This window comes from Anneissia japonica, unplaced genomic scaffold, assembly GCF_011630105.1.
Source record: "Anneissia japonica isolate Jap-2015-1 unplaced genomic scaffold, ASM1163010v1 scaffold1509_len713820_cov188, whole genome shotgun sequence".
Lineage (NCBI taxonomy): Eukaryota > Metazoa > Echinodermata > Crinoidea > Comatulida > Comatulidae > Anneissia > Anneissia japonica.
Genome location: NW_022737632.1, coordinates 314084 through 331995, shown reverse-complemented (window position 1 = coordinate 331995; position 17912 = coordinate 314084). Strand labels below are relative to the sequence as shown.

The following is a 17912-nucleotide window of genomic DNA, read 5'->3' as shown; positions in this document are numbered from 1 at the left end:
ATGTCTACACATCGTATGCCACCGTGCTCTGACATTATCATGACTTTGCTGACGAATCAAGAACACTTACCGACTTCAATTCCAACTGTTAAAGGTACAGATAACAAGAACAGGTATCCGATAGCCATTACTTTTGATACCCACGTATATAAGCGCTTCGTTTGTGTTAAACTGATCGCCATTTTAGATTATCAAGCTGGTCGCGACTCTATTGATTTATCCTCTGACCTAATACGGAAGTGTATTGTCACTAAGCAACGATCGTCGCGCTTGGATAACTTTGTGAATTTCACAGTACGTAGGTCTCTAGGTCTTGTAGACCACGGTTTATCACATTCACAACTTGTCAACTTTCAATAATTTCATTATCACAGAGGACAAAAAATTATGTTTCAAAGATTTAAAGACGTTTGCTACAAACATTTACTGGCAGAAACTTGGGCATAGCCTACAGGCTATATAAAACCATAAGAAAATGTATTAAACTTGATGTTCTAATTTTGTTAGTTGAAAGCTAATAGGCCTAAAACAAAATTAAGAAATTCATTTTTTCTCAATTTCTTTTTATTTGATACTAAGCAACTTTTTTACTATTACTCAAAAAAATTAAATTTATAATTTTTTTTTAAATATTTATACTTTAAATGATGATTTTAATCAGTATAGATCTACAACTTTACCAGGGCTGTTTACTGTCGGTTGGAAAGTTGGATCGTGGGAATTATTTGATTGATTGATCAATTGAATTTTATCATCTCATTTTTACCGAGCTCCGATCACTGTCAGCTGAAGGCCTACGCAATTAACCCATGTGTCACGTATTTGAGAAATACTCCAGTAATGGAATATTTCCCTCAAAAGTTAAATAGCTTTAACTTTGTTTCACAACATGTGAGATTGGTGTGATAAGGTAGGGTGTTTCTATGCAATGGAGTTATGTTTACTCAAAACACTCTATATAGATTGTTTTTGTTTGTTTGTTTGTTTATTAGATTTTTCCACACATGTATAACATAAGCCTAACAATCAACCAAATTTGTCATTATACAATATTACAAAATTAGGCAATACAGTAGGCCTAGGCCTGTATTATGGTATATGCCAAAAATATTACAAAATAATATGATAATACATGGTAATATAAAATATTAGAGCATAAAAGTGTAAAAATATGAAGAAAACATGTTTAAAATTTAATATAAAAGTTGCCTAATAATATTATGATATTTAAACTCAAGATTACATTAAATATGGTGATGCAAGTGTGGATAGAGTTTAATATAAGTTTGCAAAATACTTTAAGTCATAAACCCCCTAATAATGGCCTACTAAATAATGGCCTAAACCTAATCCATGGCCATTGTCAGAAAATCAGCAAATTATTGGGCTGAAGTGATTTTATGTGGGAAGCCAAATATTTCCAGGTCTTCAACATTTGATTTCAAAATCATGACATGGACTGAGTCCTCTTTACATTACAGGTGCCGCAATTACAATAGGTATTGTTGCTTGTACAGTATTGTATCAAAGACCAGACTCCCCCGCGCGAAATTTGATTTAGTGTAGGTAATGCCATAGAGGGCGTTTTTTTATTTCTAAAGAATGGCGGATTGTCAAAGCGCAAAATAGTGAGCAAATCAAATTCATGTCAAAACAACGAACGTGTACTAGGCCCTGAGTGTTAGTTTTGTACAAATGCCTTGTCATCAGGAATGAACGGACCATACTGAAGCCAATAGTGATACATTTTTTTCAAAATTGAGGTCTGAGTCATGTGTGCTAATCATGATTTACAGTACTTTATATCTTTAACGTTAGGCCTACCTCAAGCTCAACAGCCACAGTTTAGGCTGTATGTGTGTGATCCCTACAGGGGAAAACACTTCATCTTAACACCCTGTGGTTGTGTAAATTTGGTCTATATGGGCCTAGCCTATGTAAGAGTTAGGTTAGTATATTTTGAGACCTAGGCCTAGTGCATTAGTAATAGACGAACAACGTTTTTACATAGGTTAAACTATAGTGTGCTGTCTGGTAATTATTGCACCCTTCCCTAAAAAAATTTGGAGATGACTTATGATGATTAAATCAAAACAAAACATGGGCTTAGCCTAGGCCTAGTTAGGCAAAGGGCACGCCTAGGCTAGGCCTAAATAAATAAATCTTAGCCTTTTATTGCAGAAGTATTAATGGATGAAGATAGAAAATCAAGTTGCAAATAGGCTTAGGCTATCTGAATATTATACAAAAGATGACATCAGCTGAACATCCAACCACTGGAACTTAAAATTCGGGAGACTAGAGGTGCATTGGTGATAAAGCACGGGCCCCACTCCTGAAATGTTGAACCCTGTAAGATTTTTTCATGCATGCATTCTGATCTATCGCATTATGTCAGTAACACATGAAAAATCCTTGTACGCTACAAAAAAAAATAAATAAAATTGGAACAGAAATTGCAATGTTCATTTATTTATTATAAATACTTAATTTTATGGTACCAAAAAGCCACAAATTATTGGTACATTGGTGTTCTTTTCTGAATATTCTGGAGAATTCAACAAAATTCTGTAGACTGGGAGATTGCATCATCCATGGAAATTTTGGAGACTCCCGATCAAATGTTGAGGGTAAGCCTCACACTACTAATTGAAACAGGTTAAAATATATTTAATATTCAATGAGGAATGTAAAATGTTTGATATTCAATAGGCTATATGCACTGAGTAGAAAGCATGTCAAGAAGAACTGCATCACAGATGTATTTAGACGAGTCGGTTCTTGGAGGACCAGTGTCCCGCAAGACTCCAGTTGATAACATTTCTATGGGATCGTCTCCTGGAGTTCCAATGGCAGCATCAACAGTAATGAAGACAAATAAATATCAAGAGTAAGGAATATTTTTTTCAATTTTTAAGTCTATCTATTCTATTCTTGTGGTGGTGATGATAAATGGTTAGGAAACATTTATTTATACTATATGATATAGTACTGTATACTATGTGAGTGTTCGTGTGTAAATTAATTATATATGTATTAAAGTGTATTCTGTGTGTATAATATGGTTTATCTTTATTTTTTATAGTATATTATTATATAGTATATATATATTTTCATAAATCCACAATAATATATTTCTTTGTATGAAGCAATTTCAAAAGCAATTAAAAAACACTGATTTTTTCATAACTCAGGTTTTTTTTAACCAGCCATCATGCATTATTGGTGAGTTCAATGGCCAAGCGGTTAGCAAGGGCGCCACAAGCTATAGCCATAATATCGGCGCTTGTTCGAACAGCATGCTCGCCTATGGTTCTGGTGTTATAACAAGTCTTCTCGAATAAGGACTATAAACCGTAGGCCCAGTGTATACAGTGGCTTGTGTGCACTATAAAGAACCCAGTACATCCTTCGAGACGAGTAATGGGATACCCCGGTGTACTGGAACAGACAGCCCCTGTGGTGGACGACGAGAGTTGCTGGTACTGGGCTACCGGGTAGCACAGACACGAAGGGACCCTTAGGGGCGAAGAAAGTCATTGATCAAGTTCCTAGTCCACGTATCAAGCGCCCTGAGCATCTTACATTAGATGGATATGTGCGCTATATAAAACTACACTATTATTATACTTAAAATGAAAAATGTGATGTATGCATTTTATATTACATGTTTTCTTCATTTTATCGTCCAGATATTTAGAGGAGGATACAAGAGGATCATTTTATGGTCAGCAACATTTTTTAAAGAATCCAAATCCTCAAGGCCTCACTGCTCTGAAGCCTTCAACCTTTGACCTAGACAGGCCTGGCTCGCAAAGTCCTCAACAGAGCAAGAAAAAGCTGAAAACAAAAGGACTTCTAGATAGCCTTGACTCAGAGAGCTCAAGTGATATTGATAATTTCCTAAAAACTCACAACCTCTCTGATATTTTGGAGAAGATGCCCTCGTCAAATTTGTCTCTAAGCATACGAACTGATCTAGGTAGAGACAGTCTGGGTCGAGAGAGTCTGGGTTTGAATAATACTGGATCCTCTTTGGGCATACTCTCTATTGATTCTATGCATGGTAAGATATCATCGTGTCTTGTTTCAATATCATGAGAAATTTTGATTTAAAGCCCTGTCCAAACTATTAAATTTTATTTGATAAAAACATGTTACATGCTACAATCCTTAATATTGTGGTCTAAAAGCACAATATTGGGGCATAGTAAGCCATAAAAACTCTCCCCTTGAAAAAAACCTCACCCTAGAGATTTTATTCTGGGGCCCTGACTGAGGCTGTAGTCGTTACTTAGTTTGGACCCCCTGTCAGAAAATTTCTTGAGCCACCGTTGCAGTGATTTGAGCTGAAAATGTTATTGACTATTGGTTTCCATTGTGTACATTTCATTGTTGATTATTTACAACCATATTTTTTCACAGATCTGTCTGGTAGCCTTCTTCAAATTGGCAGTCCAACAAACAACCTCAGAGAGTTTGCAGACCCCGATACAACCCTCACCCCAGACACCCCACTGTCAGGGATCAGTGATGAAGGTTCGACAGACTTTGGATTCCTCGATACAGGAGCTGATAAAGCAGGAACTCATAAAGAATTGAAAAGTGATCGGTATGAAATCTCTACAGGTTGTTTGGATTGTGTTATTAAGTCAAATATTTATCCAGAAGGAACAGGGAAAGATTGCTGTAAAGATGATGGTGTTATGCAGAGAGATTTTAATACTGAACAAATTCAAAGATCAAATTCCAGCATTGTAACTGGTCGAGATTCTGATGCAAAACATACCAAAGCCAAAGACAATCACCCTACTTCAATGCAACCAATGTATTCAGGTAAGAAAACTTTGAATATATTACATGAAACGCTATTATAATATTTTACCACTACTACTGCACTATTTTCAATACTATTAATCAACCAATTAACAAGGATTGCCAGAATGCAATGTTAAATGTAGCTATGATGTCGTGCACTTTGAATTTCATATATATACTGTGGACAAACACCCTCCCTTTGAGTTTTCTAAGCCCAGCCAACTAAAATTGTTTAGTTTTGCTTTCTTTTAACCATGAATTCAGAGGCACAACTACATTGGTTGTGTATAGGGCACATGCCCCAAGTAAAGGGGGGAGTGAAAAGATTAGATAATATTTATATACGGCTTTCAAACTTAAAAAATATTGATGATTATTTTTTGAATGACTGACACAATAACAAGTTCTGATGCTGTACAAGAACCTTCGAGCTGGAAAGGGGCACCATTTCCATTCTTGGCTCCGGTGCTCCCTTACACCCAGTATGAATTTTAGACTTGTTACTATTTTACCTTTGAAGCGAAGATGGGGTGAGTAATGGTTGGCAGTGTACCCTAAAATTATACCTAGGCCTTGTAGTAAAAAAAATTGCTGATTTTTTTAAAGTCACTGTGCTTGGGTAAAAACAATTTCTTTTTGTTTATTAATAACTTTAATTTCCTTAAACAGAAAGTGGTCGCAGATTTACTCCAGAAAAGCTTGACTCCATGTTTTTTGAACACAGTCCAATGGCTAATATACCACGACCAGGCAGCGGAGATGGTGAGGAAATCTTCACACCAAGGCTGCCATCTCAAGGCCAAGAACAAACAAGTAGCCATGTTAGTCTTCCAAAACAGACATCAAAATCAACATCTGATGGTTTTGTAACAAATGAGGCATTGCGTCAGAACAGTGCTAATGACATCAGTTTTGCTGGATCAAGTCTTCCATTTAGGCAATCTCAGAAGAGTCCACCTCTGGGGGCAAGAAGGCCATCAGAAGGAAGTGAAGGCAGCTGGCAAGATGCTGCCATCACCAGACAAAAGAAGTTCACAAAGTCTTCCCATAAGAAAAAGAATACTAATATAGAGGCAGTTTTAAAGCAAGGTAGGTTTTCTATTTGGCAATTTGAAATGGTAGTAGAAATACATCACATCAGGATGTCTGTCAGACATAACAACTACAGTAACCAATCAGACTTTTTATTCAAGGAATTTCAGGGGTATGTTTATGCTCCACAAACTTCCTCACCCATATTGCTTTACGAGTGGCTGGTGTTTATGGGACATTTGCAACAATATTCAAGGGACACGGCTTAGCAGAATGGTTCATTCCCTCCTTAGCAAAGCAGTTCGTTTCCCAGTTCATGACCACATGATTTTTAAAAATGTGCTGAATTGTTATATTTCACTTATATATTTATTATTATAAATATTATCAAATCTTGTAGATATTCGTGGACGTGCTATTGGTAGTGAATCTATGGACAGCAGTGAAATAGACACAGAAGATGAACTGGAAGCTGTTAGAAAGGTCAGAAAAAACTATTCTGTTCTGTAACCCTCAATCAAAGCTTACCCAACTAATATATACATGTATGTATACACTGCTATTTATACATATAAAAAATTCCACTCCCACTAAGCCCAAATTCTTATTTACGCCAGCCCCCATCTTTTTGACTTTAATAGGAATTGGAGGAGCGTAACAGCTACGTGGAACCGGCTGATAGAGAATGCATAGGTGAGAGCGAAGAGAGTAGTAATGATGGACGTCCTGGCCTAGAAGGTGGTAGTTCAGATGAGAATGATGTAGCTTATAACTACAATTCAATCCAAGGTAGATCATGGCTTTAATAACATACCTGACTATGTATTTACTGTTTAAAAAAAAAATGTTTAATTTTATATTACATATTTTGGATCCATCAGAGTGCTTTATAACCTTTCTTAAATGCCCAATAATAACCTTCACATACTCCAGCCTTGTACATAAAATTTTTGCATTATACTGTATATTCTGGGTGGGACAATTCCATTATTTTTTAGGTAAGTTCTTAAAAGGATATATAATATATATATCAGGTAAGCATCTCACTTATAGACCAACAACATCACTTCTGGTTTGTGTGATTTTTAGTTTTTGGTGGTTTCTCAACAGGTCCCAGAGAATCAGCAGAGGGTGAGGTGATAGCCCCTGTGCCTGGTGATGGTGGGGGTGGTGGTGATGGAATGAGTGATGGTGAGGATAATAACGTCGCCTCTGCTTCAATTCAACCGTCTCTCACTACAATGGATTTTTTTCACGGGCTTGGGTCGCAAGGCTCAGCAAGGACTGATCAACATTCAAGGAATATCGAAGTGAGTAAATTATGTTGATGATAGTTATTGATAGAAATAATTATAAGCATAGAAATAAATATTATGAAGGTACAGTAGAACCTCGTTTTTACGTACCCCAGTTATACGAACCCTCCGTTTTACGTACGCCTCGTATCGACGATGACGTCATCAAAAACCCCGAAAATATTCAAAACAAACAGCCCTTTTCAGAGCAACCATAAGTAAAAAGACTATTACAATAAACTATAACAATAAACAAACCATAATAATGCAACGTAATTTCATTAAACAACAATATTGATTGAGTCTAACACCGAGTTGTTATAATCTAAAACCACGTGAACTGAGTGAGATGAACAACTACCGATGGTGCTCAAAACAATTGCTTAGCTTCGTGTGGCAAACCATGAAAACACTTGTCTGGTCGAATTTTCTACACGAAGCTGAATAGGCATAGTTTCGTACACGAACGCTAATTGGTTGGCTCGCCCAGTGCAGTGAACATGGTTGCTGTTTCACGTACACGAACGCTAATTGGTTGGCTCGCCCAGTGCAGCGCACATGGGTTTAGTTTGTCTCACCAGGCCCAGACAACACCACAGCTCTGTTGTTTAAAATAGGCATGAAGGGGAATTCCCAAGTTATATCTTTGTCGTATAGGTAATCTTACAATATTTTCATGTTCTTTAGTTAAATCTTACAATATTTTCATGTTCTTTTAGTTAAATAAAAGATATAAAGTGATGAATTATTACACTAGACACACGGTTTTATTTGAACACTTTATTATGACATTGTAAAGTGATGAATAAAAACACTAAACACATGGTTTTATTCATAGGCCTAGAGGCTTGCTTTAGCCTAGCTAGGTAACATCGTTCGTTCATGCACACATGTATTGAGTCTTACGTACGTATTAGGTCAAAGGTTACCACAAATTTAACCCAACCTCTATTTTACGAATCCCCCGGTTTACGTACGCCCTCCGGTCCCGTGCCGTACGTAAATTCGAGGTTCTACTGTAATTACAAAAGGGATAGAAAAGATTCAAATAATTATAATAATTACACGAAATATGTACATGTAGGAAATATAATTACAGAATGTATTAAGAGTTATGCGGTACTCGGATGGCACTGTATAATATACATAATGTAATAATATATATAATATTAATTAACAGTAACAATGATGATAAATAATAATGAAATTTATATATAATAATATATCTAATGGCATATACACAATGTTATACATTTATAATGATGCAGATTAGTGTACACGCAATATGCACATAATGAAATGTAATTACAGAATGTATTCAAATGTATGTAATACTCATGGTAGAATACACATAATGTAATAATATATATATATATAATAAATAATAGTAACAATTATAATAAATAATAATTACATTTAAATATAATATATCTAACAGAATGTATACAATTTAATACCTATAATGATGCAGATTAGTATAATAATACATACATAATAATAATACATGATAATAATAATTATATTGTTTCAGGCAACAATTATACTGTAAGTTTAAATAAATTATAAGATATATTTTCCTGTTAAGTTTGTTATCTTGCATGGCTGAATTTTTTTTTCAGGGTCGGTCTCAAGGCATGTCACAGGGTCCATCACGGGGTCAGCCTGTAGGGAACGGCACAATATCATCACCTTTTCGTCAAGTACGGTTTGCAAGTAAAGATGAAGTCAACATGTTATCTAGGCTAGACAGTGACTCCGACTATTCGAGGGGAAGACCTTCTAATGTAAGTTGATTCTGAAAGATTCAGTAGTAATTGCCTACTATTTTTTTTTTTGGATCAAACATTCTTTATTTTCACGAATGATTCTCTGGTATAAACAAGAATTTTATTCTCACGTTTATGAGGTGTCAATACAAAATGAGGTTGCCATCCCAAAACCAGCATACTGTTGCTAATCATTGAACTGAGTAATAAGCATTAGAATGTGTGGCAGCATTGTATACTTCAGTACAGAGAAGCCCTAATACTTTTACTCATAACTTTGGCAATAGTAAGTCAAATTCAGTAAATGACCACCATTATAATCCTTAAGAGAATAAGAATATATTAAAAAGTAAATTTTCATTTTTCGGTCACGGGTGTTGGTTTTGGTATGGCTTCTCTGTAGTAAAGTATACATTAGTGCCACATTCTTATGTTACTCAGTTTAACAATTAGCGATAGTACGCTGTTTTTGGGATGGCATGTCTCATATGGGGAAAGTCAGGCCAGTGTTCACTGCTGACTATTCATGTTGCGTTATGTTCCCCTTTCTATTAGACTTCCATTTCAAGTGATACCAGTAGATTGGAAGGGGGTGATGTAGAACTTCCATCCATGTTCTTGAATCCTAACACTCATCGTCATGGTGACAGTGCCCTGAATACATCTGGTAGCCAATGGCAAGCGAGCAGTATCCACTTTGAAGAAGGGGAGTCTGCATTTGATGGCGATGGCAAGGAAAGTATGACAACATATCAATCACCTCAAAGATATAATCCATTTGACCAAGGTGTAAGTAGATATACTGTTTTATTTATAATTTAATTCTTCATATTTTACACAACCAATTACAATAATTAAAAGTGATCTATGTATGTTGTAATAGAGATCGTTAGAAGTATATGATTACTTAAGCCACCTGAGAAAGAAAAGGACAAAGAGGAACTCATTAGATTTTCAGACAGTGAAGTTGAGCATATGTGGATATAAAATCTTTGCTAAGGTCAATGTTTGTACCATTTTTAGAGCAAGCTGTTGTCATGTGTTACTGGTTACATTTCCAATGCCTTTTTTGCATCAGGAGATATAATAATATGAGTGATGTTTGTCCTACCTGAATGCTCAGCACATAAAAAAATGTATATATTAATGCTTGAACAGAACTGTTGTTGGTTGAGACTGGCTCCAGTCATTTGCTTCCCTATTTTTCTTTCATCATTACCATTAAAAATGCTTGCGAAAAAAATCTTACAAGTGGTTTGGGTGGGAGTCGAACTCACGACCTCCTGATAACTAGCCTGACACCAGGCTAATTGTGTAGCGATTTTTCTTGCAGTTACAGAGCAATTGTTAATCCCGTTCATTGTGTCCACATGCTTAAGTGTTGCTGCTGTATCGGTGCAATTGCTTGCAACCCACACAAGTACCCATTTATACTTCTGGATGGAGAGAAACAATGCAGAAAAAGTGTTGACCTGGATGTTGGGAGACCAAATCATTGCTGGTGCTCCAAGCTGCTTCCATGTTGTGGACCTGCGGTGTTATGTCTTCATGTTTTGTCCTAGACATTGTTGCCTTTTTTTGCGCTACTTTTCCGACAATTAGATATACAGTACTCATGTGGGAATTTCTTTTTTTAATTTTAGGTCGCAGACTCTGGACAACCTTTCAATGGCCGATCTTCTCTAGGTGACTTTGGCATGGGTAACATGGACATAACCTTTTCACAGAAGTTCTCTTTTGGTGACGATGAATTTTCGCAGCTGGAGACATCTGCCAGAAGCTCTGGGAGTGAGCACAGTGGCAGTACCAGAAGCAGCAGTAACACCAGTAGACAGGTTGCTGGTAATTCATTTCAAGGTAATTGTGGATAAAAAATGGTACTGTAATTAATAAAGAATAAGTCATAGAGATATAATAAGAATACTAGAGCGCTAACTGCAATGTATTCGATGTTCGAAATACGCAGAGCTGTGTGTGTGTACCATCCAAGATGGCTGCCATAGATTTAGCCAATCAAATTTCGCCTAAGCGCCATCGTTTGCAATTGCGCCCTAAATTTACACAGAAAGTTCAGTACAGCTAGTTACCCGTATGTTTGAAACTCGAGCGTTGCGGTGTATGGGTGTAATGTACACGATTTTAATTTTCATTCCTTGGTACTTTATTTTTGAATAGGATGCTCCACTTGGCCTCATTTTGGCTACGATAGTTTAATAATTTATTAATTATTACCATTACTCATTATCATTAATGAAATAATAGTCAGTCACTGAGTCAGAGGGCTTATTTATGGTAATAATATGTATACTGAGCCTGAAGGTGGCGTTTTAGTACGACGGCCATCTTGGATGGTACACATACATAACTCTGCATTGCTCCGCCATCTTGTCAGCACTCTAGTTGTTTAATAGCTCTATGGAATAAGTACTTTGTTTGAACAACCATTGTTAAATGGTGGTTTATATGTTCTCAAATGTTTTGCTTTATGGAGTGCAGGCCTATTGATACTAATCGATCATCACCACCATCATAGTACTCTTCATCATAATCATCATCACTATTATTATTACCATCATCAAATTGAATGAACTATTATTATTATCATCATCATGTCATATCAGTATAAAATGTTGATTAAATTTTATTTTAGTCCTCTTCTGCACTGCTTCACATATAATTCTTCCAGTAAAAGTCAGAATTTGAATTAATGCAGACCTATTGTTACTTTTTGGTTATCATCATGTTTCGTCATCATCATCATCATCATCATTATAATCCTCTTCATCTTCATATCATTATCATAATTATCATCAATTTTTAAAAAAATTTCTGTGCTGCTTGACATCAAATTCTTTAAGTACAAAGTCAGAACTAGTCAATCTTGCTGCAGTATTATCAATATTTTATTGAAGTTTATTGTCTAGTTTATAGTCTATTATTTCCATATTCCCCTCCTTGTCAGTCCATAGTCTTATATTGTTCCCTCACTTTCCCCCCTCCTATGGATATAGTATTGCAACAAAAGTTGCAAAAAGATAGCATATAATAATTTTTTTTTGTTTCATGCGGTTCATAGGTAGTGAAAGTGGCATTAAGGAACAACACAGCTCTGTCTACCTTGATAATGATGGTCAAGTTGTCAATGACTTGGCATTTAGAAACTCACTACCCACAATGCATCAAGACAGTGAGTGTTATATCATTTTTCATAGATGAATTATATTTTTGCATTTAGACATTATATAAACAAGTTATTATATTTCATATAGTATATTTTTTTGTGTTTGTTTTAGATATTAAAAAAAAATTAGGAATATTGCTAATAACATTGTTTCTGTTTTGTTTATGGTAATGATGAGGATAATACAGTAATGGAAGTTGTTTATAATGGTTGTATTGATGATGTTGGTGTAATAATGTTTTTAATGATGAAAATGGTTAGGATGGTAGCAATGATAATAATGAAATATGATGATATTGATATTTAATTATTTATTTATTTATATAGATGGCCCCTTTTCTGCTTCTGATAATAGTTTTACTGTTGATGACTTAGGATTTGAAAATGATGAATTCATAAGTGGAGGTAAGACAAACCTAAGTTGCTTAAATCAACTTATGTGTAAAAAACAAGAACATTATTAAAAAGAATATAATGTTTAATGTTTGATTAAATTGCTATGGTGAACATTTTTTTAAAACAAGAGTATGCAATTGTTTCCCTGAATCATGCATATGTAATTGCCCACATTTCAAAAGTAATCTCCAAAAAGCTTTCCCTGAAGGTGACATGTACTTAAGATGTAATAAAGTGTGATACTTTTTTGTATTCTTATACTCAATGGAAATTCCAAAAAATGTATATGATTATATGATAGACGGCAGCATATGCTCAAGGCTAAATCATAAATATTTTATTAGCGTAAAGGAATTGCAGTTTCAGCGAGTAATGTGCTTTTTAATTTTAATATAGGGGATGCCAAAGCACTGATAGATGAAGCAGAGAAATCTTTTCAGCAAGAGAATTTATTTAGACAGGTAAATATTGTGGCAAAGAGGACCAATATTAAATATGCTTTAATTATTTTTCAATCCTTAATTATTATAAAAGTTATTTTATTCCATAAATATGAATATATACAATTACAAAGATGCAGGGCAACCAATGTTTTACTGTCATTAATTCTTCCTGTATTTTTGTTGTATGAAAAAGGGAAACATTGTTGTTTGTTAGATGTAATTGAAATAAGTTATAAAATAGACAATTGGTCTTATAGGATGAGCATATGTCACCTGAACAAGCCAGTAGTGGTCAGTTTGATTGGTCAGCAGGTAACACAGCCTCAACAGGTGTTGAGAACATCTTAGGTGGATACAAGGACATTATTGGTACAGAAGACTTCTGTAGGATATCCATCGGAGCATTCATGGAAGCCCGGACGGAAACTCTTGGCTCTCTTTCTGGGAATGGAAATAATCCTAGAGTAAGCATTGGCTTTGTGTATTTAGTATCGCTAGACAATACTTCATCAGTTCCTGTATTACAACAACTCAAACTGTTCAAGATTATTTATAAATTCATTATTACTTAAGATTATTTTTTGTTTGTAATTAATTGTACATTATTTATAGTTGCTGCAGCTTTCAATTAAAACAATATCTTATATTATTGTTAATACTTCCATTTTAAATATCTTAGCCTGAGTTTGGTGCTGGTAAGGTGGTATCCCCATCGTCTGGCCTACCCCATGCACTCTATGACAATGTGGAGACTTTGGATGACACTTCCCTCCAAGAAGCTTCTACCTTTGATGGTTCTCAAACTTTAGCTGATGACACAAGTAAGTTAAACTGATGTATTCATTGTGCATACTATATTATAATCAAACCTGTCACATAAATTGAGCTGTAGCTTGGTGGCTAAGGTACTTACTTACAGTACCAGGGTCGATGGTCAAAGCCAGAAGTCAAGAGTTATTCTCATGATCTTTACACTTCTAATCTAAGTCAAGCCTAATTATTATTATTATTCATAAAGTATAATTGGGCTCTGTGGTAAAACAGTATCCGGTTAATGAACTGCTTTCCTTAGTATAAATAAGAATGGATAAAACCAATTAACAATCGCAGTTGTAAAACTTCTACATTTTCATTGTCAATATTAGGTTAGATTTATTTACATAAAATATATTAAAAGATATGACTTTATAATTTTTTTGTTTTAATATTTTGCTTCATTTTCCAATTTTTTTCTCCTCTGTCCTCTCAAATTTTGGTATTATCCTTTTATTTGCAGATTCAGAAACAATGGACATAAAAAGTTGGAAAACTTCAAAAAGTAATTTTGAAATGGACAGTGGAAATAGCACATACAATGTAACATCAGGTAGCATGAGTCGGACATTAACAGGTGACACGTCTGAATTAGAAAGAAGCAATCAAGATTTAGGATTAGATAATAGAGGCAATCGTGCTACACCAACAGATAAAAAGAGTGGTGATTTGGACATGACCCACACCCCAGCTGTAAACATGAGTGCAATAGCTTCAGCAATAGTAAACGCATCCAGTTCAACGAAACCACAAGAATTAGCTGCTATGATTCTTGCGCTGTCAAACAAACCCAAAGACACTGCTGGTAAAGGAGTGTCGGAAAAGAGTGATCCGAGATCAAACATTGGTCAGAAAGAAGCAGAGAAAAGAAACAGTACATCTGAAAGTACAAGGCAGGGTCGTGACAATATGGCACCTGCAACAAAAACTCAATATGAAAAGTCTTCCATGTTTAAGAAAGACATGAAAAAACAGGAAGGAATTGAAAACCAAAGCAAGCAAAGCAAGACTGTAAATCAGAGTGATCAAATTCCTTTTTCGCAAAATATTAAGAGATCATCCAGATCGAGCCATGGTAGAGAAACAAATCTCAGAGAAAGACACAGTGAACTTCACAAAGACAGGCAATACAATTCTTCACGCCCTCAGAGAGTGGGAGACGGGGTTGAAGATGCCCTGAGGTCAAATTCTATGTCAAGTAATGATTCAGTAGAAAGTGAAAAAAATGCTGTCATGCAATATGTTACTCCATACAATGCGAAAAGGGACGTTACAGAACAACAAAGCAGAGAAGCATATAGCAAAACCTCTATCACATCCAAAGAGAAACCAGAAGGAACTCAAGGAAACTGTGCCACAAAGAAATCTGATAATGTCTCAAGGAACTTAAAATCTTCTGATATAGGTGTCAGAGATTTCAATGCAGTTGTACAGCTTCCTGAGGTGTATTCATTACAGTCTGGTGAACCAAAGGTTGGACAGGTTGACCCAATGCAGACTGCATCTAAACCTTTAAATGAGGGGGACGACATGGAAATGTCTGATGCCATGGTTGTTGAAATGCTAAGGAAATCCAGGCCGAAGAAAAGTGCACAGGTTGTGAAAAACCAAAAAAGACAAGATACAGGTCATGGGGAACCATTCATAAAAGAAGATGTCCAAAAGGTGGCACGTTCTAACCACAGACCTCATGCTATAAACAGTTCTAAAAATGGACATGATAATGTCAGTCGAGGTTCTGTAACACGGCAACCGCATGATCAATTAAAGGGTAGTTACTCCAAAAAAGCTAGCACTGAGTCAGAATGTAAAACAGAAAGTAAACGCAGTGAACCTATGAATCAGCTACAACCTACTGCAACTTCCAGACATAGCAGTACTCAAAAATTGAAATATTCTGGCCAGAATGAAGGGCTCAGTGATATGCAAATAAATAATGGTTATCAGCCTCAAGATTCTAGTAGTTGCCAGACTATTAAGTTGCCAGCAAGACCAGTAGAGAGGGAACAGCTGCATTCAATTGAAAACAAGCATAAAAAACCTCATGAAGAAGATCATCTACTGGACAGCCAACAAAAACATCTACCCAAGACTGAAAGTATGATTATATCAAAAGAGAATTCACTTAATGTAGATAAAAGTATGTCTAATGTTCCACGTCCTCACAATCTTTCTGACACCGGTAACCATGTTGGTGTTGGTTTGCAAGAACCAGAAAATCAGAATAAGAGATCACCAGAGAAGAAAGGTAAGAGATCATCACCAGGTAAAGGGCGATATTCAAGAAGATCACGAGACTCTGAAGTAATAATTGTTGGCAAACATCGCATTGTACCATCAGAATTAATGTCAAGGCCATCAGATATTATGAACGAAACTGAAGACAGCTTCTTCAACATAACTCAGAGCCAACCAAATGATGCTGAAAAAAGTCCAGAACAAACTGTTGGCAAAGAAATAGAAGATGACAAAATATTGATGGACATTGTAAGAGGAAATCTTAGTCGGCAGCAAATGCATGTGTCACCATCACAAAAATCAAAGAAATCAATATCACCTAGGACTCATGAAAGGGATAGTGATTTTCCAAGGCCACAGCAGAAGTATAGTTCTGCAGCTCACGTGTTGCCATCTCCCTCTCGTAACAGACATGCTCCTGAAGAACATCCACATCAACCTCAACTTGTCAGTACTGCATCAATTTCAAACGACCAAAGATATTTAGCCCCACAACTTTCAATTCCTATTTCATCAATACCTAGTCATGGCTTTACCAACCAGACATCTTTATTTCCAACTAATATGCATCATGATCCTATCTCAACCTTTCAACCTATCTCTGATAGCAGAAGTCTTTCAGTGCTGCCACCACCTGGTAAACCCACTTTATTAACTAGCCAATCACTTCTCAATACTGTTGTTGCTAGCCAGTATTTAAATGACAGACCAATAATGACAACCCATGCCACAGATCAAAACAGTAGCCACACCAGTACTGGTAGTAGCCACTTCTTTGGATCTACATTTCCAAATGCATATGGAATGCTGCCACCAACCAGCCAAGGGAGTCGTTATTTACCGGTATCTTCAGCTCAGGGACAACCTGCAGCTGGAAGGGCTCACTTTATATCAACTCTTCCTAGTGGTACAACAGTCCCACATTTTCATGGTAAGAAAAAGATAATCATTGTATTGATTATTTCGTAATGTAAATAATAATATACTCATTGATGACTTCTGTGATTTTTGTTATATTTCATCTCACTATCACAACAATCAATTACTTTGGACATTGAATTTAATGTAAAATGCACTCTTATTCAAATTATTTATCCTGCTCATAACAGGGAGTGCACTCTTATTCAAGTAAGTCATCCTGCCCATACCAGGGAGTGAACTATTATTCAATTAAGTCATGCATGTAATAGGGAGTGCACTACTATTCAAATAAGTCATCCTATTTGTACCAGGGAGTGTCCTCTTATTCATCATCTTGCACTTATTCTGGAATGCATGATATTCATAACAATATTTTCTTTTCTTTAGGACCATCATCATTGCCTCATGCAAGCATCGTTACTAGCCTTGTTGTACCAAGACAGCTTAGGTTTCAGGGAGTATGTTGTGTTGGTATTGCTGCACAGGCAAAGCTTCCCCTTCACAACCCATCCTCCAGATGGTTGCAATGCTCACTGGAGGTGGTCTCAGTGACAGTCAATGGAGAAGAGGTGAGAAATAATACACATATCTTGAGCTTTAATAATGAATAAACTGCACTGCAAATTCTATATAAAGTAGTAACACCCTTTAAAAATATATGGAACATTCAAGCTTGGTTCATCTGTTCAAATCCTATAAAGATTTTCTCATGATTCCACTCTCTATACCTCATAATCAGAGTAGTTTGTATCTTATTTGAAATATTTAAGAGGTCTTCTGAATTTCACCTGAACTTCTGGGCATAGCTGAAATATTTACCTATGCAAATATCGGTTAGAATATAGAAATATAGTTCTCAAAATTAACTTTGTTTTAAATAGCATACATATATTATGTATGTATATATATATGTATATGTGTGTATGTGTATGTATATATGCCTATGTATATATGTGTATGTATATAGGCCTATGTATATATGTGTATGTATATCTGTGTATATATATAT

The 17912-nt window shown here is 35.6% G+C and overlaps 2 protein-coding genes across 2 annotated transcripts in view; one reads left to right on the top strand and one right to left on the bottom strand.

Moving 5' to 3' along the window:
* The window catches only part of LOC117117415 (low-density lipoprotein receptor-related protein 12-like), a 2464-nt gene extending 2248 nt beyond the window's left edge, over positions 1-216 (bottom strand). The window contains exon 1 of the mRNA XM_033261731.1: positions 71-216. Within this exon, the coding sequence (XP_033117622.1) occupies positions 71-182 (112 nt within the window). The 5' untranslated portion in view covers positions 183-216. The remainder of the gene's footprint in view (positions 1-70) is intronic.
* Positions 217-1612: 1396 nt separating this feature from the next.
* LOC117117402 (centrosomal protein of 192 kDa-like) overlaps positions 1613-17912 on the top strand; it is a gene marked incomplete in the record, with an annotated part of 34735 nt that continues 18435 nt past the window's right edge. The window contains 18 exon segments of the mRNA XM_033261712.1: positions 1613-1763; positions 2713-2890; positions 3693-4066; positions 4426-4836; positions 5488-5907; positions 6251-6333; positions 6492-6639; positions 6961-7160; positions 8765-8929; positions 9467-9700; positions 10555-10768; positions 11985-12098; positions 12420-12497; positions 12885-12949; positions 13189-13395; positions 13611-13752; positions 14208-16913; positions 17291-17472. Of these exon segments, the coding sequence (XP_033117603.1) occupies positions 2736-2890; positions 3693-4066; positions 4426-4836; positions 5488-5907; positions 6251-6333; positions 6492-6639; positions 6961-7160; positions 8765-8929; positions 9467-9700; positions 10555-10768; positions 11985-12098; positions 12420-12497; positions 12885-12949; positions 13189-13395; positions 13611-13752; positions 14208-16913; positions 17291-17472 (5898 nt within the window).